Source organism: Tasmannia lanceolata, unplaced genomic scaffold, assembly GCF_043159265.1.
Source record: "Tasmannia lanceolata isolate RefF3 unplaced genomic scaffold, GAP_Taslan_0.1 ptg000006l, whole genome shotgun sequence".
In the NCBI taxonomy this organism is placed as follows: Eukaryota; Viridiplantae; Streptophyta; class Magnoliopsida; order Canellales; family Winteraceae; genus Tasmannia; species Tasmannia lanceolata.
Genome location: NW_027518683.1, coordinates 7,758,650 through 7,781,746, shown reverse-complemented (window position 1 = coordinate 7,781,746; position 23,097 = coordinate 7,758,650). Strand labels below are relative to the sequence as shown.

General features: G+C 39.1%; 1 protein-coding gene across 1 annotated transcript; it reads left to right on the top strand.

Moving 5' to 3' along the window:
- The first annotated feature begins 14,257 nt into the window (after positions 1-14,257).
- Positions 14,258-15,806, top strand: LOC143879510 (deSI-like protein At4g17486). Its single transcript, XM_077381937.1, has 3 exons — positions 14,258-14,654; positions 14,985-15,272; positions 15,374-15,806. The coding sequence occupies exons 1-3, from the start codon at positions 14,522-14,524 to the stop codon at positions 15,589-15,591; spliced, it is 639 nt and encodes a 212-aa protein (XP_077238052.1). The 5' UTR covers positions 14,258-14,521; the 3' UTR covers positions 15,592-15,806.
- Positions 15,807-23,097: the final 7,291 nt, after the last annotated feature.

Sequence of the window (23,097 nt, the reverse complement as noted above, 5' to 3'; positions counted from 1 at the left end):
TTTAATCTCTTAAATTCCGCAACCCTTCCTATTCGATTGCCCGTAAATCCCTTAAAATCAGCAACAAATTCCTTTCCCCACAACATTCTCTTTGACTAATAATATCTATCCTCTCAATAGTCCTCTCCAAATACATGGTTGTCTCACATTCTATTGGCAGATGATGTGTGTGTGTGGGTGGGTGGGGGGGGGGGGGGAACATGGCTACACCGTCGTCTTACGGAAGAGAGGAAGGATGAAGAGCCCATATGATTTTTTTACAAAAGACTGGGTGAAAGCCAGGTATTCTAACAAGGCTGGACCGTTGCAATCCTTTCTAATGAACCACCACATTGAAAACATCCTCACACCCTATCATTCTCTACTCTTCCCACCGTCACTCCCTCCAAATAAGGGGTTCTGGATTTTTTCTCTCTTCTTTCATTCATGTTGAATTTTTTATTTTCTTCCCTGTTTAATTGTTTATTCTTTTAAGGGATTGTTAACTGGAACAAAAGTGGGGTACAACCAAAGAGTTTTGATGGGCCTAGGTCTTTCATCCATAAATCTCCGATTTGGCATGGGTCCAGTCCAAAAGCAATCGGGCCGTCGCATGATGCTCTAAAAGTTCAACAGCTCTAAATCACTTAAATCATCTGGCACGATGTCACTCTCAGTAATGCTATTTTCATATTCATTATCACTTCCTCCATTTCTATTGTTAATTCTTTTAGTTACTTTATTTCTATTGTTAATTATTTTTCTTTAACCATACGATGTGAAAGTGGAGAAAACTAGGAACTTGATTGAGTTTTTACCGGTAAGTATTTTGTACTTAGCAACCGGTTAATTCTTTGTATTTAGTTACCTGTAAAACTTTCTATTGGGAAATTCAATTTCATATTGGTTGTGTTTCTTCTATTGGGAAAATCAACGACAGCATTTTGCAGCAACACTATACAATGCTATTAATGGCTATCCTTTTCCAAACTTGTACTATACTTGATTATATGTATGTCATATTGGTTGTGATTCTTCTTGCTATCCTTCAATATTTCAGAAATACTTTTAGCAGTTTTCTTTTCCCTAAATTGCCTAATCATAACATATTTTCTGAGAAATTACGGATTCCAATTACAGTTGGTACAAGCCTGTTTTTCCTCTTCTTATTATGCTAAGTTTCATTTCCTATTTTACTCCCCTGATTTCTATAACATAACATCACGGCGTATGGCTATTGTCAAGCAATAATTACATTTAGTGCTCTTGCACGTTGGAGGCTGAGTTTCCTCGAATTAACTCACTGTTTCTTCATCTTCCTCCTATTATTTTCTTCTTCTTCTTCTTTATTTTCTGACTTATTGTTACGATTCTTTCCTTATTAAACTATTTTCCATATTGCCCTGTGATTCTTTATTTTCCTTTTCTTATTCTTATGGCTATTGTCAAGCAAAACGTTGGAGCCCGAGTTTTCTCGAATTAGCTCACTCTTTCTTCATTGTTCCTCCTCCTCCTCCTCCTCCTCGTCTTCTTCTTCTTCTTCTTCTTCTTCTTCTTCTTCTTCTTTCATAGAACTGTAACTTTATCTTGCATCACCCTACTCACATGTATAACTCTTAGCATTGCTCCACCATCTCTTACTTCTAACCGTGCATCGCACGGTTTGCCCCACTAGTTTAAAATATATAAATTCACAAAAATAAAAAATATTGTAAAAATACCATAAAAAGATCATGATATTATCGCAATGTAATTGTTGTAAATGAAATATCACTATATATTTTTTAAAATTCACGGGATTATTTCATGATTTTGTCGTTTTATCAAAATGTCGCAATAAAATTGCTATATTTTGAAAATATCAAAGATATTTGTGACATAGTATGTATCTCACCTTGTCCAGAAGTATCTGCTGATGTAGACAAGGATTTAAATATCGGTTTCAGTGACGGTTTCGGTGAAAATTTTGGATGAAATCATGTAAAATCTTGATAAAATTTTCAGATTTTGTTAAAATTTCCACCGAAATGTATAAAATTTTGGTGGAAATTTTTGCAAATAAGCTGAAAAATTAAATTTCAGTGAAAATACCAAAATTTCAGTGAATTTGAGTGAAATTATGTTGAAATTTCGGCGAAATCCCGTACTTTTCCAATTCAAAGTACGTTCGGTTTTGGTTTCGGATTTCGGCCAAAATTTAAAACTATGGACGTAGATGGTGATGTAATAGACAACCACAAAAGAAACAAGTTAAATTTAGTTTCATGCTTAAAAGATAAGGCCCCCCTCTGAAGGCACTTTAAAATCTCAACTACATGGACTCATGCTGGTAGTGTTGGGGATCAAAGACTCAACATGACCTTAAGACATTTGAAATTTTTTTAAGGAAATCCACCAGATATTTATGTCTTGGACCAATAAAGATTATCCTTCCCTGACAGACTGTGAACTAATATTGTGGAAGTAAAATATACACAAGCATAATAATCTGGGGGTCTTCTATGACTACAGAGTAGCAAATAAGAATGGGAGCAAATAACAGAAAACTGTAGGCCAATTAAAAGATCTAACGTAAGAATCATATTAAACAACATTGACAGTTGATGATCAGCTGCCAATGTTGAACAAATAAACATGATTGGCTGCCGCTGATGAACAAATAAGAACCATGATAATAAAAAATATAGGAAGCACTAAAGGATAACTTAAGCCATATGGGCCAAATAATCCATGCAATAAAAGGCTTGTGTATGTAGATTATGTGTTGTGTTATTGATGATCAGCTGCCAATGATGATCAAATAAGAATCACGACACGAAATATAGGAAGCAGTAAAGGATAACTTAAGCCATATGGGCAAACTAGTCCCTGCAATAAAAGGCTTTTGTATGTAGATTATATGTTGTTACCCGGGTAGAACTCACCCTTATTTTCTAGCCAAATTTGAATCATAGGCGGTGCAAAAGACTTCCACACCTGAATAAAATTGAAGTGGCAATGTGCCAGATACTCATGGTTGGCCATCACCATACAAATTAATTTGCACAGAGTACCCGTAATTTTATATTTCTCCAAAAAGGAAGGAATAAAACAAGATAATCAGCGCCACATTACAAATTTCAGATTCTTGTATGAACAAGAACAGAACCAACAATGCATATTCATAAAAGATAACGAATACCTTCACTGCAGGATATATCCTACAAGACTACACCCAAATCCTCCATGTCTAATCAACAGCCAACAGCGCCCCTTTGCATAAAAGACAATGCTGGTCATTTCTGGGTTCAAATCAATAGAATTGAATACCCATCAAATTCATATGGGGAGAAGAATAGATAATAAAGACAATAAGAACCCCTGCTATGAATCAAACCCTAACATCATAACATCGATTGAAGAACCAAAAGACAAGAGATGTGGCAGTGATTGGATAAAATCATAGAAAAGTAAAATGCTACAACAGTTCTTAAGAGAACCCTGCAAATTGAAATAGAAATGAGAGAGAGCGAGAGAGAGAGAAACTGACCAAATTGAAGCTACTCTCTAAGGCTCTGTTCACTTGCCTTCTCGAGAAATGAGAGGAAAGGAAAGTACCCAAAATTTTCTCACGATTCTTACTTTCCGCCGTTCGTTGCATTTCCCGTGAAAATCGAAATACCCACGTGGAAAAGTAAGAAAATGATGTGGAAAATGGATTTTCCCTCTAAATCACGATTTCCCTTTCTCGTGAAATCTTGCAAAAACAGTGGGAAAATCCAAGACAATCGCGCACGGGAGAATCTTCTTTTTTCTCATCGCTGTGTCTCTCTCCTCTCGAAACCCTTATTCGATGAAACCCTCGACGAACCCGCCGGCAACATCATCTTCTCCGGCGAGCTCTCCGGCGAACACTACAAAGGTTAGTGCTCTTCTTCCTGACTCTCATTTGCTATTTTTTTTTGCCCAAACTCGCCATTCCCTCTCGGTTTGTCATTTTATTCGAGATTTTTTCTTATTTTTTCGTGGTAAAATGTTGGTAGGGTTCAGATATCTCCTCCCTCATTCGATGCATGTGTTGGTGGTTGTTAGTGTATTTGGGTTTTAGGGTTCGGATTTGGTTGTTATGGCTGATTTTGGGGGCATTTTGTTTGCAATGGATTGTCTAAAAGCTTTCATTTGTTAGCTTTTATTTGGGTATTAGGGTTCAGATCCCCTTTCTTCCCTTTTCTCTTCATTTTTATGCTATTTTTCTGTCTGCAATGGCTTCATACAGATTTTTTTTTCTTTTTTTGCAATGGTTTTTATGGCTGATTTTGGGGGATTTCTGTTTGCAATGGCAATACTATATAATTCTGTCGGTGGTTGTTGGTGTATGGATGTTTTGGGTATGGATGTATTGGTGGTTGTGGGTGGATGTTTGTGCCATGTTGCTTTCTTGCTTTGGCAGATTCATAATCATAATATGCTTGCCATGTTGCTTTCTTGAACAAAACCCAAAACAAAAAAAAACAGCATCTTTTTTTCTCAAACCGAGAAAAAATCTCTTGGGTCTGCAGAACTTCTTGCATTGGTGAATGCTTAATTCTATAGAATGTGATCTGGGGTATTGGCTCTGACCATTTCTTTGAAAACTCAGAAAAATCAGTTGTTGTGCTACATATTTTTTGTGCTAAACAGAGGTGTTGAGGCTTAATAAGTGGGTTTTGAGGGTTTGGTTCAGTTCCCCTTTCATGGGTTATTAGAGAAAGCAGTTGAGTAATTCTCTGAAGCCCAAATAAAGAATTTGTTGTGGCACTGTCCAAATTTTGTTGTGGGTATTGGAGGTTTCGGTCATATTTTTTGGGTGATTTGAAGGAAACCAAACAATCAGTTTTTCTAAACTGGAATTGGTTGGAAACACATAGGTTTTTTAACTTTATGTTGTGGTGGTGGCAGTGGTGATCATTTTTATTGAAGCTTTGATTGTGTAGATTTAATTTACTATTTCCAAGTAAGTTTTGATAGAGCCCAATTCTGTTTTGGATAGTGCTCATCTTTGATAACAAGACTTTTTGAAGTACTTTGATAAATTTCTAATGTTATGTTTTAATTTAGGTGACTAGGTTCAAGTGTGTTAATAAATTCTCTGTGTACTGCAGGTGAGATATTGGAGAAGCCCTTGTCTTTTACAGTTGGGCTGGTCAAGAAGGCAGTTTCAATCGTTACAAACAGTTCCATGAGATCTGCCATTGACTATTTCGAAGTAACTAGAGTTAGGCCTTCTCTCACTGCAACTCTTCTAATTACTACCTGGTCAAGGCTATCTTTTCATAACACTGATTTTGGATGGGGTGAGCCTCTTCATTCAGGTCCAGTAGCTCTACATGAGAAAGAAGTGATTTTGTTTCTATCTCATGGAAAAGAGAGGAAAAGCATAAATGTACTACTGGGTTTGCCCGCTAGTGCTATGCCAGTCTTTGCAGAACTGATGCACATTTGATGAAATAAGCCTAAGTACGTATTTTATTGGGGTAATCTCTAGGATTATAGCTAGGATACTTCAAGCAAGTTATGGGTTTCTTTTATGCAGAATTTGTATCTAGCTCAGAATGTTTCTGTCCCAATAAGTTTAGAATTATTCAGACCCAAATGCACTTCATGGAAAGTAATGTTGGAAAAGATGGGGTAAACATTATACAGCTCAAGTCGAGAAGCGACGATCTTCCTCTGAGTTACTCCAAGCACATTTGGGTCTCTGTCTCCTTTCTTTCTATTCTTTTTCTTTTAAATGTATGTGGTCTTAATTTGGTATTCAGTTGAACAACACAATGTCAAAGCTCTGTATTGGATTTCCTATTGTTATTTGTTTTAAGTTATAATTCTTAGTGTGAAAAAACATCTTCATCTCCATTTTCCATGGGTGTGAATAGCTGCTCAAATAAGTGTATTGCTCTAATGTTGAGAATCTTTTTTTGAAAATTATCACTATTCTAATATTAGCCGATATCCTATCGACCATGCTAAATGTTCTTTTAGAATATGATGGGAAGATCTGGAACTTACAGGAATAGATGCAGTAAGGCATGTCCCCTTCAAAAAATTTAGAATATCGGGAAGTATTCATGCTCATCTAAGCCTCATCCAATTCAATTTCTATGAAATTGCTTAACAAGATAAACACTTGTACTTGGGAGCTACGCTCCACCAAATGTCTTTTTTTCCAAAAAACAGAGGTAAGCTTGGATGGAAATGGGTTTCTGCATATTTTCCCTTGCTTTCTGGGCAAGTGAACAGCGAGAAAATAACCTCCCTGCATATTTTCCCTCCCTTCTGGGCAAGTGAACAGCGAGAAAGTATGGGAAAATTACAGTTTCTTTTCCTTTCCTTTTCATTTTACCAGGTCAGATTCCTTTCCTTTCCTTTCCTTTCCTTTCCCAAGAAAACAAGTGAACAGAGCCTAAGACATGGAAAGAGATGAAGAAACTCGAGAAGAGAGAAAGGAAAAGGAAAATAAGGACCCTAAACCTAGAACATAAGAGTGGATTGAAAAAAATAGCTATGATTTTCTATAACAAATGGATGTCATTCTTATGCCCCTATTAACCTTGATATAGTGGACATATTATTATATACTTATTTTGCTTTGGACATATAAATATACGTGGACATGATTTTGCTTATATGGGATGGTGTTTGGACATGTTTCTATGAATTTCCTTTTTACGCTTCTAGCTATTGTTCGATCATGATTTTAAATGGCTATGTTTGGAGCATGGACATTAATGTTGTCGATGGTTCCTTATGTCAAAATGGGAGGTGTTAGGCCTAAAATCGGTAACAGATACGGCAGTGACGTAAGAACCGAGCTGGAGGACCCGAAGAGCCGAAGTGTATGAGTTGAATCTTGAGGAACAGAAGTGAAGGAGCTGAGGAGCTGAGTCATGCGCAAAGAGCAAACGAGGTCAGAAGACCAACCCGAAGTCGTACTCCGGACAGGCCCTTCGACACTCAAGTCAGTATGAGCAGGAGTGCAGAGCGAGTTTTAAGAGTGGTGGGTGAAAAGTTATTATTACCCTCGATTCTGAGCCCTGGAAGGCCTTTTATAGAGGGGATCCTAGGGTGGTTGGATTACTTACCCCAGGACAGGTGTCGACCTGTTATAGGTTTATATTTACCTACTCTTCAGGAAATTACCAGATTGCCCTTGTGCAACAGTTGGGCCAGTGGTGGGCCATCTCGGGGCCACGTGTCGACAGCTAACTGGCTGCTGTTTTTCATACCCCATCAGGAGGCAAGGCTTTAAAGCAGGGAGAATCAAGAAAGATTGCCTCAATTCAGATAGTTCTCTACTTCTCTGCAACTTGGGAACATGAACTTGGAATCCCTAGTAGTCAGGGATTAGCAATCCGCGATGAATATGTACATGGGTCCTGTGCACACTGCGTCACAGCCTGGAAATTGGTAAGGGTGGACATTTGTGTTTTGAATTAGATTCATCATGTCGAGAATTGGGCTTATTTGTATTTTGAATTAAATTCATCATGTCAAGAATTGGGCTTGTTTGTATTTTGAATTACATTCATCATGTCAAGAATTGGGCTTGGAAGGATTTGTTCATCACAGGTCGTTTCTGCTTGAGATGCTCAGTTTATTGAGAATGTGTACTTACTCTTCAATGATATATGAGGGATACTGATGTTGGTACTCCCATTTTTTATAATTGCACTAACTCATCTTGTCCTTTATTATTTAAACAGCTTTCAATGCTTATTACAGTTCCCAAAAAGCTCTAAGAAGCCAATTAAAGAAGAAAAGGCAAGCAGAGTTTTTGCAATTAATTAGACTTGGCAGTTCCAATATCAGTAGCCTATATAAATTACCAATATATGTATCTTAATCCAATTATGCTGTGAGCCTGTGAATTTGTAATTATAGAAGCTTCTCTTCATTCCAATGGATCTGTACGTATCACTCAAATGGCCATCCCTGAGAGCTCAAAAGCATTGTCTTGAGATTCAATTGATTGAATTTTTTTTTAAAGTTATGTGACTATCTGGCTTGATTTGTTTATGTAGGTTATATGTATATTCTGGGCCTCACATGTAGGTCCCACTAGCCTTATTAACCATTGGGCCTCCTATGAGGGCCCATCTAACTGCACTGGCCATTCGGCCTTCCATGTGGGCTTTTATAGTTTTATGGGCCATTGGGACTTCAATCTATATTCCCAGATGGAGTTTCCAACTGCCAACAAAATTTCCAGAGGATTTGTTTTCCCTTTCTAGCTAGGTTTTGTAAACCAAATAGTAGAAAAGTATTTTTCCAGAATTTTTCCCCCTTCTAAGCTACGTACAAACAGCAGAAAAGTGTTTCTGGGATTCTCAAGATATTTTATTTTATTTTTAATCGGCAAGCTGGGGTTAGGCTGGCAGGACCCCGACCAGAATATATTAGAGGAATAGAGAATTACAGTCATCAGATATAATAGATACAAGTGCAGGGGGAATATGGGAGGGATGCAGTTCAACTCCTTTCAAAGGATTGTCATGTTTCGAAAGAAGATCAGCCGCCTGATTTGCCTCGCGCCACACATGCGAGATTCGCCAATCAGGGAACCTGGATAGCAAAGAATTGATTTGAGCTAGAGTGGCAGCCTTGGTCCATGGAGGGGGGGAATTCCCCATTAATAACCTTGACAGCAAGCTGGGAGTCTGATTCGATCAAGACTTCTCTAGAAATTGTCAAAATGAAATATTTTCATAAGAAAAAAATTTCACTAGTTATTTTTCCTGCAATCCAAATAGGCCTGACTGATGACGATGGACACTCTACATTTTCAACTCCCATCTTGATTTATTTGAACTAAGCACATAGTGGGGCCGATATTGCTAAAGGCCCATGATGGGGTGTAAAAGCGCACCAACCTGTCAGCTGCCAACACGTGGCTAGAGGAGGGCCCACTGCAGAACCCGCGTCAGCAGGGGTAGTTTGGTAATTACCACGAAGTAGGTGAGCCTGAACCTATAGCTGGTCGACACCTGCCTTGGGGCATTAACTCCCCACCTACCCCAAATTTTCCCTATAAAAAGGCTTCCAAAGCTCATAAATCAGGGTATTGAATTCTCACCCACCACTCTGAAAACTCCCTCTTCACTCCGGCTCATACTGACTTGGGTGTCGAAGGGCCTATCCGGAGTACACTCCGGGTCGGTCATTCTGACTTCGTTTGCTTCTGTGCAGAACACAGTTCATCCAGACTCTATTTCCTTCACTTCAGCACCTCGGGCCCTCCAGTCCGGCTCTTACGTCACTGTCATATCTGTTAACCGATTTCGGGCCTAACAGCCCACAAAGCAATTCCATCTGATGATTCTAAACCAATAATCATCCAATGATTTGGCAGTTGAATCCAGATTCTATGTATACTTTTTTCATTATCCATTTTCTAGTTAATCAAAATTTGAGCAATGATAGATACGAGGGAGCCCTTGCATAAAGAGCAGCAGAAGGGCTATTCATCGGATCCACGTCATTTTCAGATACATTTTAAAATTGGTTGAAAAAGAAAAATCATTTGCATTTGATGACATGGATCCAATCACGAGCCCTTTTGCAGCTCTTTATGCAAGGGCTCCCTTGTATCTATCATTCCTCTCAAAATTTTATGTATTTTTTTTTCCATTATCTGTTTTCTAGTTCTTAATCACAAAATTAGGATCATCTGATTAGGATTAAAGAAGAATGATATTGTGACCTAAGAAAGACAGACTTGTGTTTAAAGTCAACAAGTCATTTTTGCTTGTATTTGTTCCAAGATATGGGTGAATATTGTCATGATTCCCCTAATAAAGTAAACTTAAATTGGAAGAACAATAAAGTATTTTTCACTCATTCTCATTTTTTTTTCTTATACGCACAAAATATTATATAGCAAATAAATAGATTTTTTCTATAAGATATTTTTCCCATCGAAACATGTATAATGAATTTATTTAAGGGGAGTGATAAATCGACTCCCCAAATTGATAAATCGACTCCTCATGTGTCTTTCTCTCTCCTCTAGGTTAGAGAGAGAAAGAGGAGAGAGATAGACACATGGGGAGTCGATTTATCCATTTGGGGAGTCGATTTATCACTGCCCTTTATTTAATCAATGTTTTACGCTAGGTATTATGTTCTGTATGAGTGTGCTAAAAAAATATTTATTGGGCATCCATTGAAATGTTGGTGAACATCATCATGATTTGTGATGGTGGGTGTACAACCTTGTTTGATTAAATGATGACTTGTTTAATTTTTGGGTTTTCCTTTTCTTTTCCTTTTTTTATTTCTACCCTTCACAATGAGGAATTTGATGGAAAAGAAGCAAAGGTCATGTCTCCACCGGGAAGGCAACTGTCTTGAAAATATGGTCCTGGAATCTAATATGGAGAGAGAGAGTGAGTGTGAAACTGACTGTCGTAGGATTTTTTACATGGGTAAAAACATTACTCAGTGCATGTATCTATAATATATCATGTGTTTTTTTCCGTTGTCATTCGTTTTCGTTCCATGCAAAGTTTTTATTGAAAAACCTTTTCATACAAAATTTTTACTGAAATTTTTTCTATGACGAATCTTTTTTACACCTCATGCAGAGTATGGGTGGGCTCATTCTTTTACGACACATGTTTTGATAAAGTGAGGCCTAATATTTTACACCTGGCATAGCATGGGTGAAGCCCACCATTTTACCCCTTATTTTTGATAGATAAATCCTCACAATTTTACACTTCATTTTTTCTATGTAAGGCTTACCACCTCTACCCAAACCCATGCATATGTCGGGGGCCACAAATTTACACTCATAAGTGGACGGGTGGGGCCCATTATTTTACAGCCATCAAGAATCCTAGTTTCTTTGTATATATAGAGTATTATATATGGAAAACACATGCAAAACGGAACTGTGTTTTGAAAATAATGACATTAGTGAAAATGACCAGCGATTTGGTCATTCCTCTAATTTTATTTTTTTCACTTAAAAATAAGGGATTTGCTAGGGAGCATCGCAGATGGCCGTTTACATGAGAGAGCAGCCATCTCAGATGAATTAAATGAATAAGACAAAATCTGCTGAAAAGTGAGCCTGACTGGTCTCTCATGCAACGGCCAGCCGCAAAATGCCTTTCTAGGGTGGTCCGTAGCAAATCCCTAAAATTAATAGTAGAAATAGAAGATTCGAACACCTACAAACACGAGGTTCATATAGAATTTTTTTCACTTAAAAATTTGACTTAAGAATAAATACTGCCTAATTCATAGTTACATACCAACGCATACGCATTAAGGTTGATACAAGCTTGCATTTTAAAACTGTATGGGTCCCACCACGAATGGCTTATAGCCTGGAAAAATCATCTGTTAATCATCCCAGCATGTTAGTGTTTTGAATGTAGATTGTTGCATATCTACACACGTCACTAATTGGACGGTTAGGATTGTTTGCATAGTGCATTTTTTGGGCCATGGCCCACCTGTCCAAATTAGTGTATCCGCAGCTAACCAACGAGGCAACGAAGAAAGGTCCAACGAAGGGTCAGTTCAGTTACATGCATGAGTGCCAATTTTGGGTGGGTAGGCGTCACCTCTGACCATTCAATAGCTGACCATACCTTGTATCTTGAATGGCGTAACATAGTTACAATTAATGATTTTATAATTCTTAAAAATATCTCGATTTTTCAATTAAACTCCAATTTTTCAAATAAATGTTACTGAAGAATAATCTATTCATTTTGCATAAATATTTATAGAGGAATGATAGACTGAAGGGCGCCCTTGCAAAAAACACAGATACAAAGGCACCCCGCCCCATAGGATCATCTTTAAAAAGTGCATTTATTATTCCATTAATGACGTACTTTTATGTGCCTTTATAAATGCCCTTTGATGAGATTGTCCAATGGTGGCGCCCTTCTATCTGGTTTTTGCAAGGTCGCCATTCAGTTTACCATTCCCCATATTTATAGGTCTTACGAAAATTTTAAAATTATTGAAAAATATATTAAACTTACATCCTAATCTAAGCAAATACACGCATTTAACCATGATTCCATGCGTATGTTGAGTCTTATCTCATGCATAAATAGAAAGCAAATGCGTTTTTCTTAGATTTTTTTCCAAACATGTCCATAACCGTTTCAAATTTTTTCCAACATTCCGCAATCCAAACCTTGGGAATATGTACCATAATAATTTTATTTAAAAAATGGCTACTAATTTATTTATTTTTTTGGAGAAAAATAGCTACCAAATAAATATTTCCGAGATTCAGAGCTTCAATCCTGTGAGATGAGAGGGTGTGAATGTGAAATCAAGACTATTCATCTTGTAGAGCATCGTGAGGCGACCCACATGATCTTAATCCCATTTAATGCTCTGTTTGGTTGCAGGGTTTTTTTCTTTTCCTGGGATTTATGTGGGTAAAGGTAGGAGACAAAAGAGAGGACAAGCATTAATTAGAGAAAGATATTATGATGAGTGGAGAGAGAGAGCGTAGAGAGAGAAAGAGAAACCACCATTTTCAAGACAAGATTTTGCTGATGTCAGCAAGAAAAAGCTGATGTGACCACTAAATATTCTCCCACATAAAATTAGATCAAAGGCGTCATTAACAACATTTGGCCGGGCTTATGGTTGTCATTGGATCAAGGGTAGACCTGGCAAACAGGTGGGCCGACCGAGTTTCACCTGACCCGTACGACTCCGGGTCAAACGGGTCGGGTAAAAAATAACCCGGAAATTTATGGGTCACAAATGGTTGACCCGGACCCAACCCGTACGGGGCGGGTGCACCCGCGAGTCACCCATTTTTTTTTCTGTTTTTTAAGATTTTTGTTGTTTTTATAGGTATTTGCTAGCCACCTCCGCCAAATGCTACTTCTCGCCCATCCTTTAATGTTAGTAATTAATTTATATGACTTTTTAAGATATTTGTCTTATTCTTGACGTGGCAAATACTGCACCGAAGTACCACTTCTACAAAGGTGGCTAGCATAATAATAATCATGGTGAATAATAATCATACAGTAAGTCTTAAGTTTTGGAGAAAAATTACGAAAAAAGTACCGAAAGAATGTACCTTTATATAGGGGTGCAACTCGGGTAGGGTTCAACTCGAATTTGGGTTGGGTCGGATTAAGCTTTTCGCAAATCGGGTTGGAAAAAATCAACCCGAATTGGAAATCGGGTTGGAAAAAATCAACCCGAATTGGAAATCGGGTTGGGGTGTCGGGCGACCAGACCCGACCCAACCTGAATTGGAAATTTCAAATTCCCCTTTAGTAGTGATGTTAATTCCAACATATACATATGATCCTAGTTTATGTTAGTATTACTGTATTCTTTCATATCTGTATGTGTTTTTCTTTTTTAAAATTGAAATAGTCTACACATTCCACAATGGACGGTTTGGATAATCCTATGGTGCGAGCCATACCGTACTTTAACAAAGTCAGGAGTGTGATCATCAAAATATAGTAGTGCGGATAACATTTCTCTTTGTCAATTGTTAGTCCCTGGTTGTTTTGGATTTTGAGAACCGATTGTGAGTCAAAAACTGATTATTGGTGACTCATTATTGGTTCTCAAAATCCAAAACAACTCGGCTTGAGTTGAGGTGGTCAACTGTTGGTATCATATCAAATCGACCTAACCCGACCCAACCCGAATTGGAAATCGGGTTGGGTTGGGTTGAGGAAATTGCAAATCGGGTTGGGTTGGGTTGAACCCAGCCGGGATGGAAATCGGATTCGGTCGGGTTGACTTCAACCCGACCTAACCCGGCCCAAGTTGCACCCCTACCTTTATATGACAACTACGGAAAAAACTACAAAGAAAATGCAAGAAAACATGACAATTACGGGAAAAAGCCCAAAACCTTGTTTTATTTCTCTACGGGCACCCGCGGGTCCACTCGGACCGGCCCAGTTTTCACGGGCCGGGTGGACCCGCGGGTCGTTTTCAAACGGGTCATGAATGTGTGACCCAGACCCTGAAAAATACGGGAGGGCCGGGTGGACCTGCGGGTCGAGTCACTTCTTGCCAGGTCTAATCAAGGGAAACAAGGCAGAAGTGGGGCCCAATAGTGACATTCTTTGTAGCATTTTCCATTGTAATTTAAATATTTTATTATTAACAGCTGATTCTCCAAAAACATAAAGAACATTTTCAAAATTCAAACAAAAAACAAGATAATAGGAAGTGAAAGATAAGAATATTTTCGAAATTTGGACCAAATCCGTGGCTATTATTATTGTACCAAATTGGAAATCCCTCGTATCCATTCAATATATATTGGAAGAATGGGAAGGGATTTCAGGGCGGCGCTTTGGACTCCGGTGGAATAACCTAAGAAAAGTTTTCGAGAGAGACAAAAGAAGCGCTCACAAAGTTTAGACACGGGGAAAATCCCTACCCCCCCTTTTTTCCCCCCCGAAAACCCCTTTCCTTTCCTTTTCCAACACTTTCCCCCTCTCTTCATGATTTCTCTTGGAAATCGCCCTCCTCTGGAAGATTTCTTTTCTTCCTAACTCTGAAAATGTTTATGAAAGGTTTTTCCACCAAGAGAAAAACTGGATCCGTTCCTGTGTATCTCAACGTGTACGATCTAACGCCTATCAACGGCTACGCTTACTGGCTCGGCCTCGGGATCTACCATTCCGGTGTACAAGGTGAGATTTCCGTCACTAATTTCATTCTTTCTCTGCAAAAATGCTTTCTCATTGTCCTCTTTTTTTGAATTTTGCCAATCGAAGAAGAAAATAAGACACCGCTAATCATATTTTTCTGATTTCATCGATCTTTTGATGTTGATCTGTTCATTTTCCATCCAGATCTGTAACTCCTGATTTGCATCGGAAATATCAGAAAAGCTCATATGGATTGATCTAATTCTGTGTTTTTTTTTTTTTGCCTTCCTCTTTGGCCATTCTATGCAGTTACGAGTCAGATCTGATAACTTAGTTATGATTTTTTTTTTTTTTTTTTTTTTTTTTTTTCAGTTCATGGAGTGGAATACGCTTTTGGAGCGCACGAGATGCCAACAACGGGGATTTTCGAAGGAGAGCCAAAGCAATGCCCTGGATTTACGTTTCGAAAATCGATTCTGATCGGAAGAACAGATCTGGGACCTAAAGAGGTCCGATCCTTCATGGAAAAGCTTGCTGAAGAATACACAGGAAACACATACCACCTCATCACAAAGAACTGCAATCATTTCTGCAACGATGCCTGTATTCGTCTTACCGGAAAAACAATCCCTCGTTGGGTGAATCGCATGGCCAAAATCGGTAACTAGAACCCTAATTTTCCACCGATTCCTTTTTCCCTTCGAATCTCTCCATTTTTTTGTGTTTTAATGTTATGTGTTTTATTTATTTTTGGTTTGAAGGTTTGATCTGTAATTGCGTTCTTCCGATCGGTCTTCATGTGGCTGCTGTGAGACATAGATCTGAAGATAGGGTTATCGAAGGAGAAAAAAAGATGCTGAGGAGTAATTCAAGTAGGTTTGCTTCATCTACTTCTGAATCTTCATCTACTGTTAGAAGCAAACGAAGACGTTCTCCTTCACCTACTCTTCTCCTTGCTTCCTCTTCATTGAAGCTTTAGAGAAATTAGGGTTTCTAAGTATAGAAGAAAAGAAAAATACAGATGTTCTTTCTTTATTTACTGCTTCTTTTTCCTAATGCTAACTCCTGAGATTGAAAATGTTGTGGCGAGCAGTGATTTCTGTAAATTTTTTTCCGTGGAAGCTTTTTTTTTTTCCAACTTCAGTGAAGACGATTAAAGATGAAAATGACGAGTGTTTCTTCTTTTTGTTTCCACTTGCTTTCGGTGTGAGTAGAAAAAATAGGAAAAAGCAGAGTAGGCGTGTCTTGGTGCTCTACTTTCGACCATCGTGTCCTTTCATTTTTAAAGAAACGGCCAAGAGGGGTGCACCAGATTATTCGATTCCGCGAGTTTACATGATGCGAAGGGTTACGATCATCCTATGGAAATAGATGATTTGTCCCGGGACTACCCATTATAGAAACACCTATAGATCGGATTGTTAGGATAGTCCTACGGAGATGATCTACAGGGGACTGCCTGTTTAAGTTGTGGCCCTACAGATGAACGGTTTGGATAATCCTTGAAGTGGGTCCCACTGTACTTTTCAAAAAAAAAATAATGGACTCATGGGCTCACTGCCACCGTACAAATCTCATCCACATTGAATCTATCATCATTGATAGATGATAGAAAGTAGGTCCCAGTTTTTTTTCAGGATGTGACCTGGATTAAATCGGCATGCTCAAACGACGGTAATTAGTTGTGGGTCCCCCTTCTCAAGGATGGGCTGTTGCCTGTGAGAGCATCCACATCATGAATAAAGACAAAATCTGCTGAAAATTGGGCCGCTGTGGCAGAATTCCAATTGAAATTGGGGACGACATTCTTTCACCACTGTAGTAAGGCATCTAGTGGCATAGGGAAGCTTCGGATTCTCGTGGCCCATGTGATTTTAAATAAATTTACACGTGTCTAGTAAGGCGAGGACTGAAATTTTTTGTGAGAAGGGAATTGCTAGCGTCCATCGCAAAAGGCATTTTGCAGCTGGTCTACATGAAAGACCACACACCACCTCATGAATGAAGACAAAAGCTGTTGATGAGGGAGAAAAATCTATTGATTTTTAATAAGTTGCTAAAAAAGGAGGGACTTCTCGTGCAAATATGAATTTTTGTATTTATCTGTAGATTCTTCGCTTTATAATTTCTATAGTGCATGGTAAGTATAGAGAGGACCCATCAATAAAATGAAAAAAAAGTATCGAGAGGACATATGGATGGATAATTTTACCCCCTTTTTTTTTTATCATTTTCACCCATCTTGTTTCTCCTTTCCTAAAAAAGCAATATTCCTACCTACTTTATTTGTCCTTTCCTGAAAGTAGAGTCATTTCCAAGAATAGAACGGTGGAAATATCTATTACCAACAGACGGTGCAACGCTGTGCATGGACGTGCAGCCCAAAAATACAGTGGGGCCCACATTATTTTGGATGATCCAAACCATTCATTTGTTGGGCCCTGACATAGGTAGGGTGTGCCCAGAAAATCTTCTCCATGGGATGATCCTCACCCTCTGATCTTTGGAGGTTTAAAATGGATCATCCTATATATGGTGAAGATTTTCTCGACACCCCCCTATCCATGAAAAATGAGCCCCCCCCCCCCCCGCCCCCCCGTCACCCACAATTTTTGGCTGCACGTGCTTGCACGGCCCTCCACAATATAAAAGCTCGATAGTTCAATATTTTTTAAAAAGTAGCACATGGACTACTTCATAGAATGATCTAAACCATTCATTTGTTGGCCCACGAAGTAAAATCATTTTCATAGGATGATCCTAGCCTTCAGTGTTTAGTCGCACAAGATCTCGGCATTTGTCGGAATTTGTCTTGGATTTGGCATGCCATTCAACGTTTTATTGCCAAAATAGCAATAGATTCCCATTGACTCCCTTGGATGTCTTTCTTGTAATAATTAATTGTCTGCTGACGTTGATTCCTTATCTCCTACTTATAACTTGTAGGATAAGACTTTGAAAATGGTATTCCGTCTGGAGAATAAAAACTGGACTGAAATGACTGTTGAATTACCCTTTTTAATGTGTATTTATTGCTTTCATGGGGGATTTGAACTCCCTCCATTTGCCTTTTAGTGGACATGGCCCAGTAATTGATGCCCGTTTCTTTCCTCATAGTGGATTCCTGTTTTCCTAGCAATGCTCTAACTTTTAAATCAAATTCTTTCAAAAATAAGGAATTTTAGTTTAATTTTCTAGGAAATAACTCTCTCTCTTCCCAATATAATGACGCACCCTAGTTATTCTCCTCAATGCTTAAGGCTTTGTTCGTCAACTTGGAGGTCGGATGTTCGATCCAAGCTTACCTACTCCCAAAAGAAGGGTTTACTTTTATCTCACCAAGGTTCGATCCCAGCTTACCTACCTCCAAAAGAAAGGTTTACTTCTATCTCATCAAGTGGTGGGTGAGGGACAACGAGGGTGAGAGAGGGAAATAAATGAAGAGGCACGAGTGAGGAAAGGGAGAGAAGTGTCAGAAAAATAGGAAAATGGTTTTCTTCTTCTTATCATTTGGCCACTTCGCATCATCTCCAACTCTCTCAACCCTGGTCATGTTTGGCAACCAGGATTTTCATGTCATATTTTTCATCCACTTCTCACTCGATTAACTAATATTCCATGGAAAAATTTTCATTGGTACCTAACATGGCTTTTTTTTGAAATGTAAAAATAATTTATTAAGAAATGGAAAAAGATACAACCACGACCAAGATGGTCACTACAACAGTCACAGGAAAAGATGAATAATAATGCCGCCCTTGCTTAAGGGGGAAGGAAATCTAAAACCTCCAAGCTAGGCGCATCAACCACTTACGGGCAAGATTATCTGTCTCACATCCTCCCTTTTAACATGACAAAATGATATGGGGTAATCCTCATGCGATCCTGAATCTCATCCATAAGTCCGCTAACCTCCAAGGATGGGGGTGACTACTATTCAACCACCCAATCACATTAAGGGAACCCCCCCTCCACCACCAAAGCTAACAGGGTGCTCTCATACACTAGTCTACTACCTTGAAGGACTGCCATAAGCTCTTCTTCATTGGAGTTGGCTATCCGGCGTCTCCCTATCACACCAAAGAAAGCCAGCTTTTCAGACCCCCTATCATCCCTGAGAAGCCCTCCAACACGAGCAGGGACCCAGGTTGCCAGGACTCGAGCCATCGAAATTCAATTTAAACATACTTGGATTAGGGAGAGACCACCTAGGGCAAGGAGGATCCCTTAGGTAGCTCCTCACTTGAGCAAACTTCTCATCAAATGCCCCATAAATCAGAACTAGAAATGAACCTAAAACAAAGAAGTGACTTAAGCAAAATAATCCTAGTGTATACAAACGGCGGGCCCGTATGGAGTTGCGAAAGATCCTTTCGTTCCTTTCCTTCCAAATCACCCAAATAGTTGCTAAGAGACTATTCCACAAAATTTTCCCTTTTCTTTTCCAGAGAGCCCATGACCAACAATCAAGGAGATCGGCCATGCTAGATGGGAAGCCCCATAAAAAACCAAACCTCATAAGGATGAGGCTCCAAATGGATCAAGATACCTGCAATAAATATATAAAAACACGGCCTTAATAAGCTAATATTCATTTTTTTTTAAATCCATTGGTTGCCAAGAATGCCCTAATGAATCGGTGTGGTGTCCTAAGGATAAGTTGATTTATTTTATTTTTTTTGAAAAGTTTAAGAACTCTGCCCTACCCTATTTTGACAGTGATCTTACTTTGTTTTATAATTTTTCGGTTAGATTTTGGCGGCTGTTACAGTACTCAAGATGCAAATAACATCCAATCAGAAATGTGTAAAACAAATTGAGTAGTGTCATTATCAAAATATGGTTGTGTGGATATTATAGGGATTCTCACTGGGTAGAACTCGCCCCTAAAAGCTAGCTATCAGAGGGAGGATGCCCATTCCCTTATAACCCATCCCCATCCCCATCACTTTACCGATGTGGGACTATTTACTTTTGCGTGGAACTCCAACAGATATCAGTGCACATTTATCTCCTCTATGAATTGTGCAACTATGAATTGGGCATTTGTAAGTTGCCCAGGTGCCCAAGGAACCCATTTAACCCTTTTAGTTTCTGGCCTCCAAACAGTTGGAATCATTTGCTGTGTTAGTTTACAAAAAAATAAAATATGAACCATGGGCTCACCCATGAGACAGCTGTCCAATGTTTTAAAACCCGAACTAAACCGGTCAGTCCGACTAGGTTTGATAGGAGCCTTCCACTTTTTTACCTCTTATTTGACCATGATCGTATAATTGGGCATGATAAATTCGCACCCCCTGTGGGATAATTTTGTACCCCTTTATTGTGAATTGACATTAAAAAGTGTTAAAGTCTGCCACATACACTCCTTTAAAGGGGTGCGAATTATCCTACAGGGGGTGTGAATTTATCGTTGCCCCGTATAATTTTCTCAAAACTGAAGGAACCGCCTGGTTTTTTGCATAGACCGCTGGAAGATCCGGTGAAAACTTGGTGGTTCGTTTTTCTTCTTTCTCAAGTCAAAATAGGACTATTGGGCTCACACTTTTCATAGCCCTCCATTTCATAAGTGGGCCTATTTTATCTCACATTTACTGTGGAAAATGTCCGCTCACAAGCCCGTTTCAAAGCCCACGAGTATAGCCCACTAAGAAAGTCAAAGATACACTCTGAGGTACATTGTGCTGGATGGTAAAACACAGACTGTTTGATCTATTTAAGTCTTAAAAAATGTAAGCTCAATTGAAAAGTTTAAAGTGGTCAAAAATAGCAGTAACCATGCGTGAACATGGTTCATGTGAAAAATATTGCTTTCGTGAAGTTGTTATGAGGTATAAATAAAGGCCAAAGATTTGAGAAGTGGGGCGGGGGGACCATGTGGAGCTAGGTATGATGCCAAAAAAAGATTTCATTCTCAATTAGTGTAAAAACAACTACTTACCTACACCTTAATAAAAGTATGTCTTTCTCATTTTGCTTCATCAAATGTCTAGAGTGGTATTTGTAGCACCATGTCCAAGTGCCAATGGGTCCATGCCATACAGTGATTATTTTCTCTATGATTATCTAAACCATTCAATTTTATGGTCACATCATTGATGGTCAAATCATTTTATTACCAGCTGGCCCCTTCTTCCCCTCTCTGCTTTTCATGGTATGGAGCATTCCAGCACCCCCTAGAGTTCATGCTTTCGGTTGTTTGGCATTTCAAAGCCGGGTTCCCCCCATAGAACACATTTGACGATGTCACTTGCTCATTGTTGCTTACTTGGAATTTCCTGGGTGTTTCGAACTCACATTTCAGATCTCCTCTTCTGTTGGTCTTCTGCTCCTTGGCCTTTCAAGGGTAAAACCAGGAATTTGTCCTTTATGGCCACCATTTGGGTGATTTGGAATGCAGTTAAAAGTGCCTCATCCTCCTTCTCTAGGATCATCTCTTTAGTCATTTCTTGGGCTAAAGCTCTCATTGCTTTTGTATTGTATTCAGCCTCATATGTAAGGTGTTGGAAGGAGATATGCAATATCAAGGATTGAAGTTAAATTTTGATAGCTCACGTTTAGGGAATCTAGAACCCTTGGGCATGGATGTGTTTTAAGAGACAAGAACAATATTACTAAGTGTGCCATCTTAGGTCCGATTGGCTTCAATGACTCCAATAAAGCGGAAGTGAGAACAATTCACCAAGGAATCAAGATGATGTCAGCTAGAAAGATGGACAATCTCATAGTGGAGGGCGATCTCCCCACCCGTGGAGATTTTAAGAGCTCATCGATGAGATTATGGACCGAATAGAGAGGGCCACTTGGTTTGATTTAATCACGTTAGGAGGTCTGCAAATGGAGAGGCAGATCGCCTTGCCTGTGAAGGAGTGGCTAGAGGATCGCTAGAAATATTTGATATCCTTCCCCCTTGAAAAGCCTTGTATTTGACTCTATCTTTATCTTGTTCTTTCTTGCTGCCATGACCACCTTCTCCGTGGCTGCTATTTTTATTGAAATCTCCCCATTTGAAAAATAAAAATAAAAAATCGTTGATAGGCCATCGCCCTAATAAGAAGACTCTCCTATGATCCTAAGCCTTTGATCTGCGGTTCCCCTTTTGAAGAGTGCCATTACTGAAAAAAGAAGGTACTGCATATATCATTTCTAAAAAATAAATTCACAGAATAATCCTTTTGTTTTTGTATGCATTTTTTCTAGGGCTGGCAATTTCACTCGTGAAAACAGGGATCCGCCCCGCACGGGGTGGGGATTCCTCGACTTGGGGCTAGGGCGAGGACGGGACGGAGTGGGCATGGACTCGCCCCGCCCCATTTTAATATGCAAGCCATTATAAATATCCTCTTATTTTAGTAATGTTTTAGTATTTTTTATTAACGATAAATATATCTTTTAGGCTAGTGATATTGGTACTACCATATTTTGATAAGTGCACAAACACGGCTTGTCTTTTTCTTTTTTATGGGCGTTAAAAAGCTTTTTTGTGGTGAGGACTTTTTGTGCGCGACGGGGACGGGGACGAGGATGGGGATTCCCCGCCATCCTCAAAGCGGGGATGGGGAAGTTTCCTTCCGGCGGGACGGGGAATGGGCCCTTAATATATTCACATCATTTTTAAAGTCGGTTGAGACAATGAATTCCATTGCACTTAACAACGTGGATCTATTCAAGGGTCCTTTCTTTAATTACCCCTTGCATAAAGAGGGCCCTTCCATCTATCATTCCGGAGAAGGGCCCTTCTTTAGCCTTGCATAAAGAAGGCCCTTGCATCTATCATTCCTCACTAACTATTTCTTAGTTGCTAATCTATCCAAATTACCTAATCTACCACACACCCAATCCAATGGTCAGATCTTAGTGGATTTGATATTCTCTAATAGTTTTGCTTCAATAGGAGGGTGCTAATGGATGACTGAAATGCGCGTCCTTTCTTGGAAACGCATTTGTGTCAAGAAAAAAGCTCATATCTGTATGACACAGATATTAACACCTCTTATTTGATTGATACACCCCTTTCTTTACAAATTACCAAGGTCATAGATGGGAGGCTAGCAACCGCGAACCCACTTCCTGGAAACCTACAAAGAGAGAGATTCGAACGCATTCTTACTAGTCTCCATTCAAAGTCTCGTACTAAGGTAAAAGACCCAGAGTAGAGTAGCAGCTTCTCATGTCTTTATACAAAGACTCTTACCACCGTAGAGCTTTCCTTTTTTGACTCGGTTCCATGCTTTTGTCCCAAAAAACTTTCCAACCGTTCTTTTAGCTGACTTTGAAAGGTAAATGACTAGGAAAAATCGCTTGCAACACCCTCAGACCTTTTCTCCATTTAAACTAGCAACTAATAAACGCTTTAATGACCAAAGACTCCCTAATCTTACACTTACTAGTGTTGTGAATTGGGGTCTAGCCTCTTGCTCTTGTGCTACGAGCCACATTAATGTGTGGGTACGTAAGGATACAATGTAGCGGACCCACTATG

Coding starts and splice junctions, on each gene's coding strand:
- LOC143879510 (XM_077381937.1), top strand. CDS start 14,522: ATGTTTATGAAAGGTTTTTCCACCAAGAGAAAAACTGGATCCGTTCCT. Junction 14,655..14,984: donor CTACCATTCCGGTGTACAAG/GTGAGATTTCCG, acceptor TTTTTTTTTCAG/TTCATGGAGTGGAATACGCT. Junction 15,273..15,373: donor GAATCGCATGGCCAAAATCG/GTAACTAGAACC, acceptor TTTGGTTTGAAG/GTTTGATCTGTAATTGCGTT.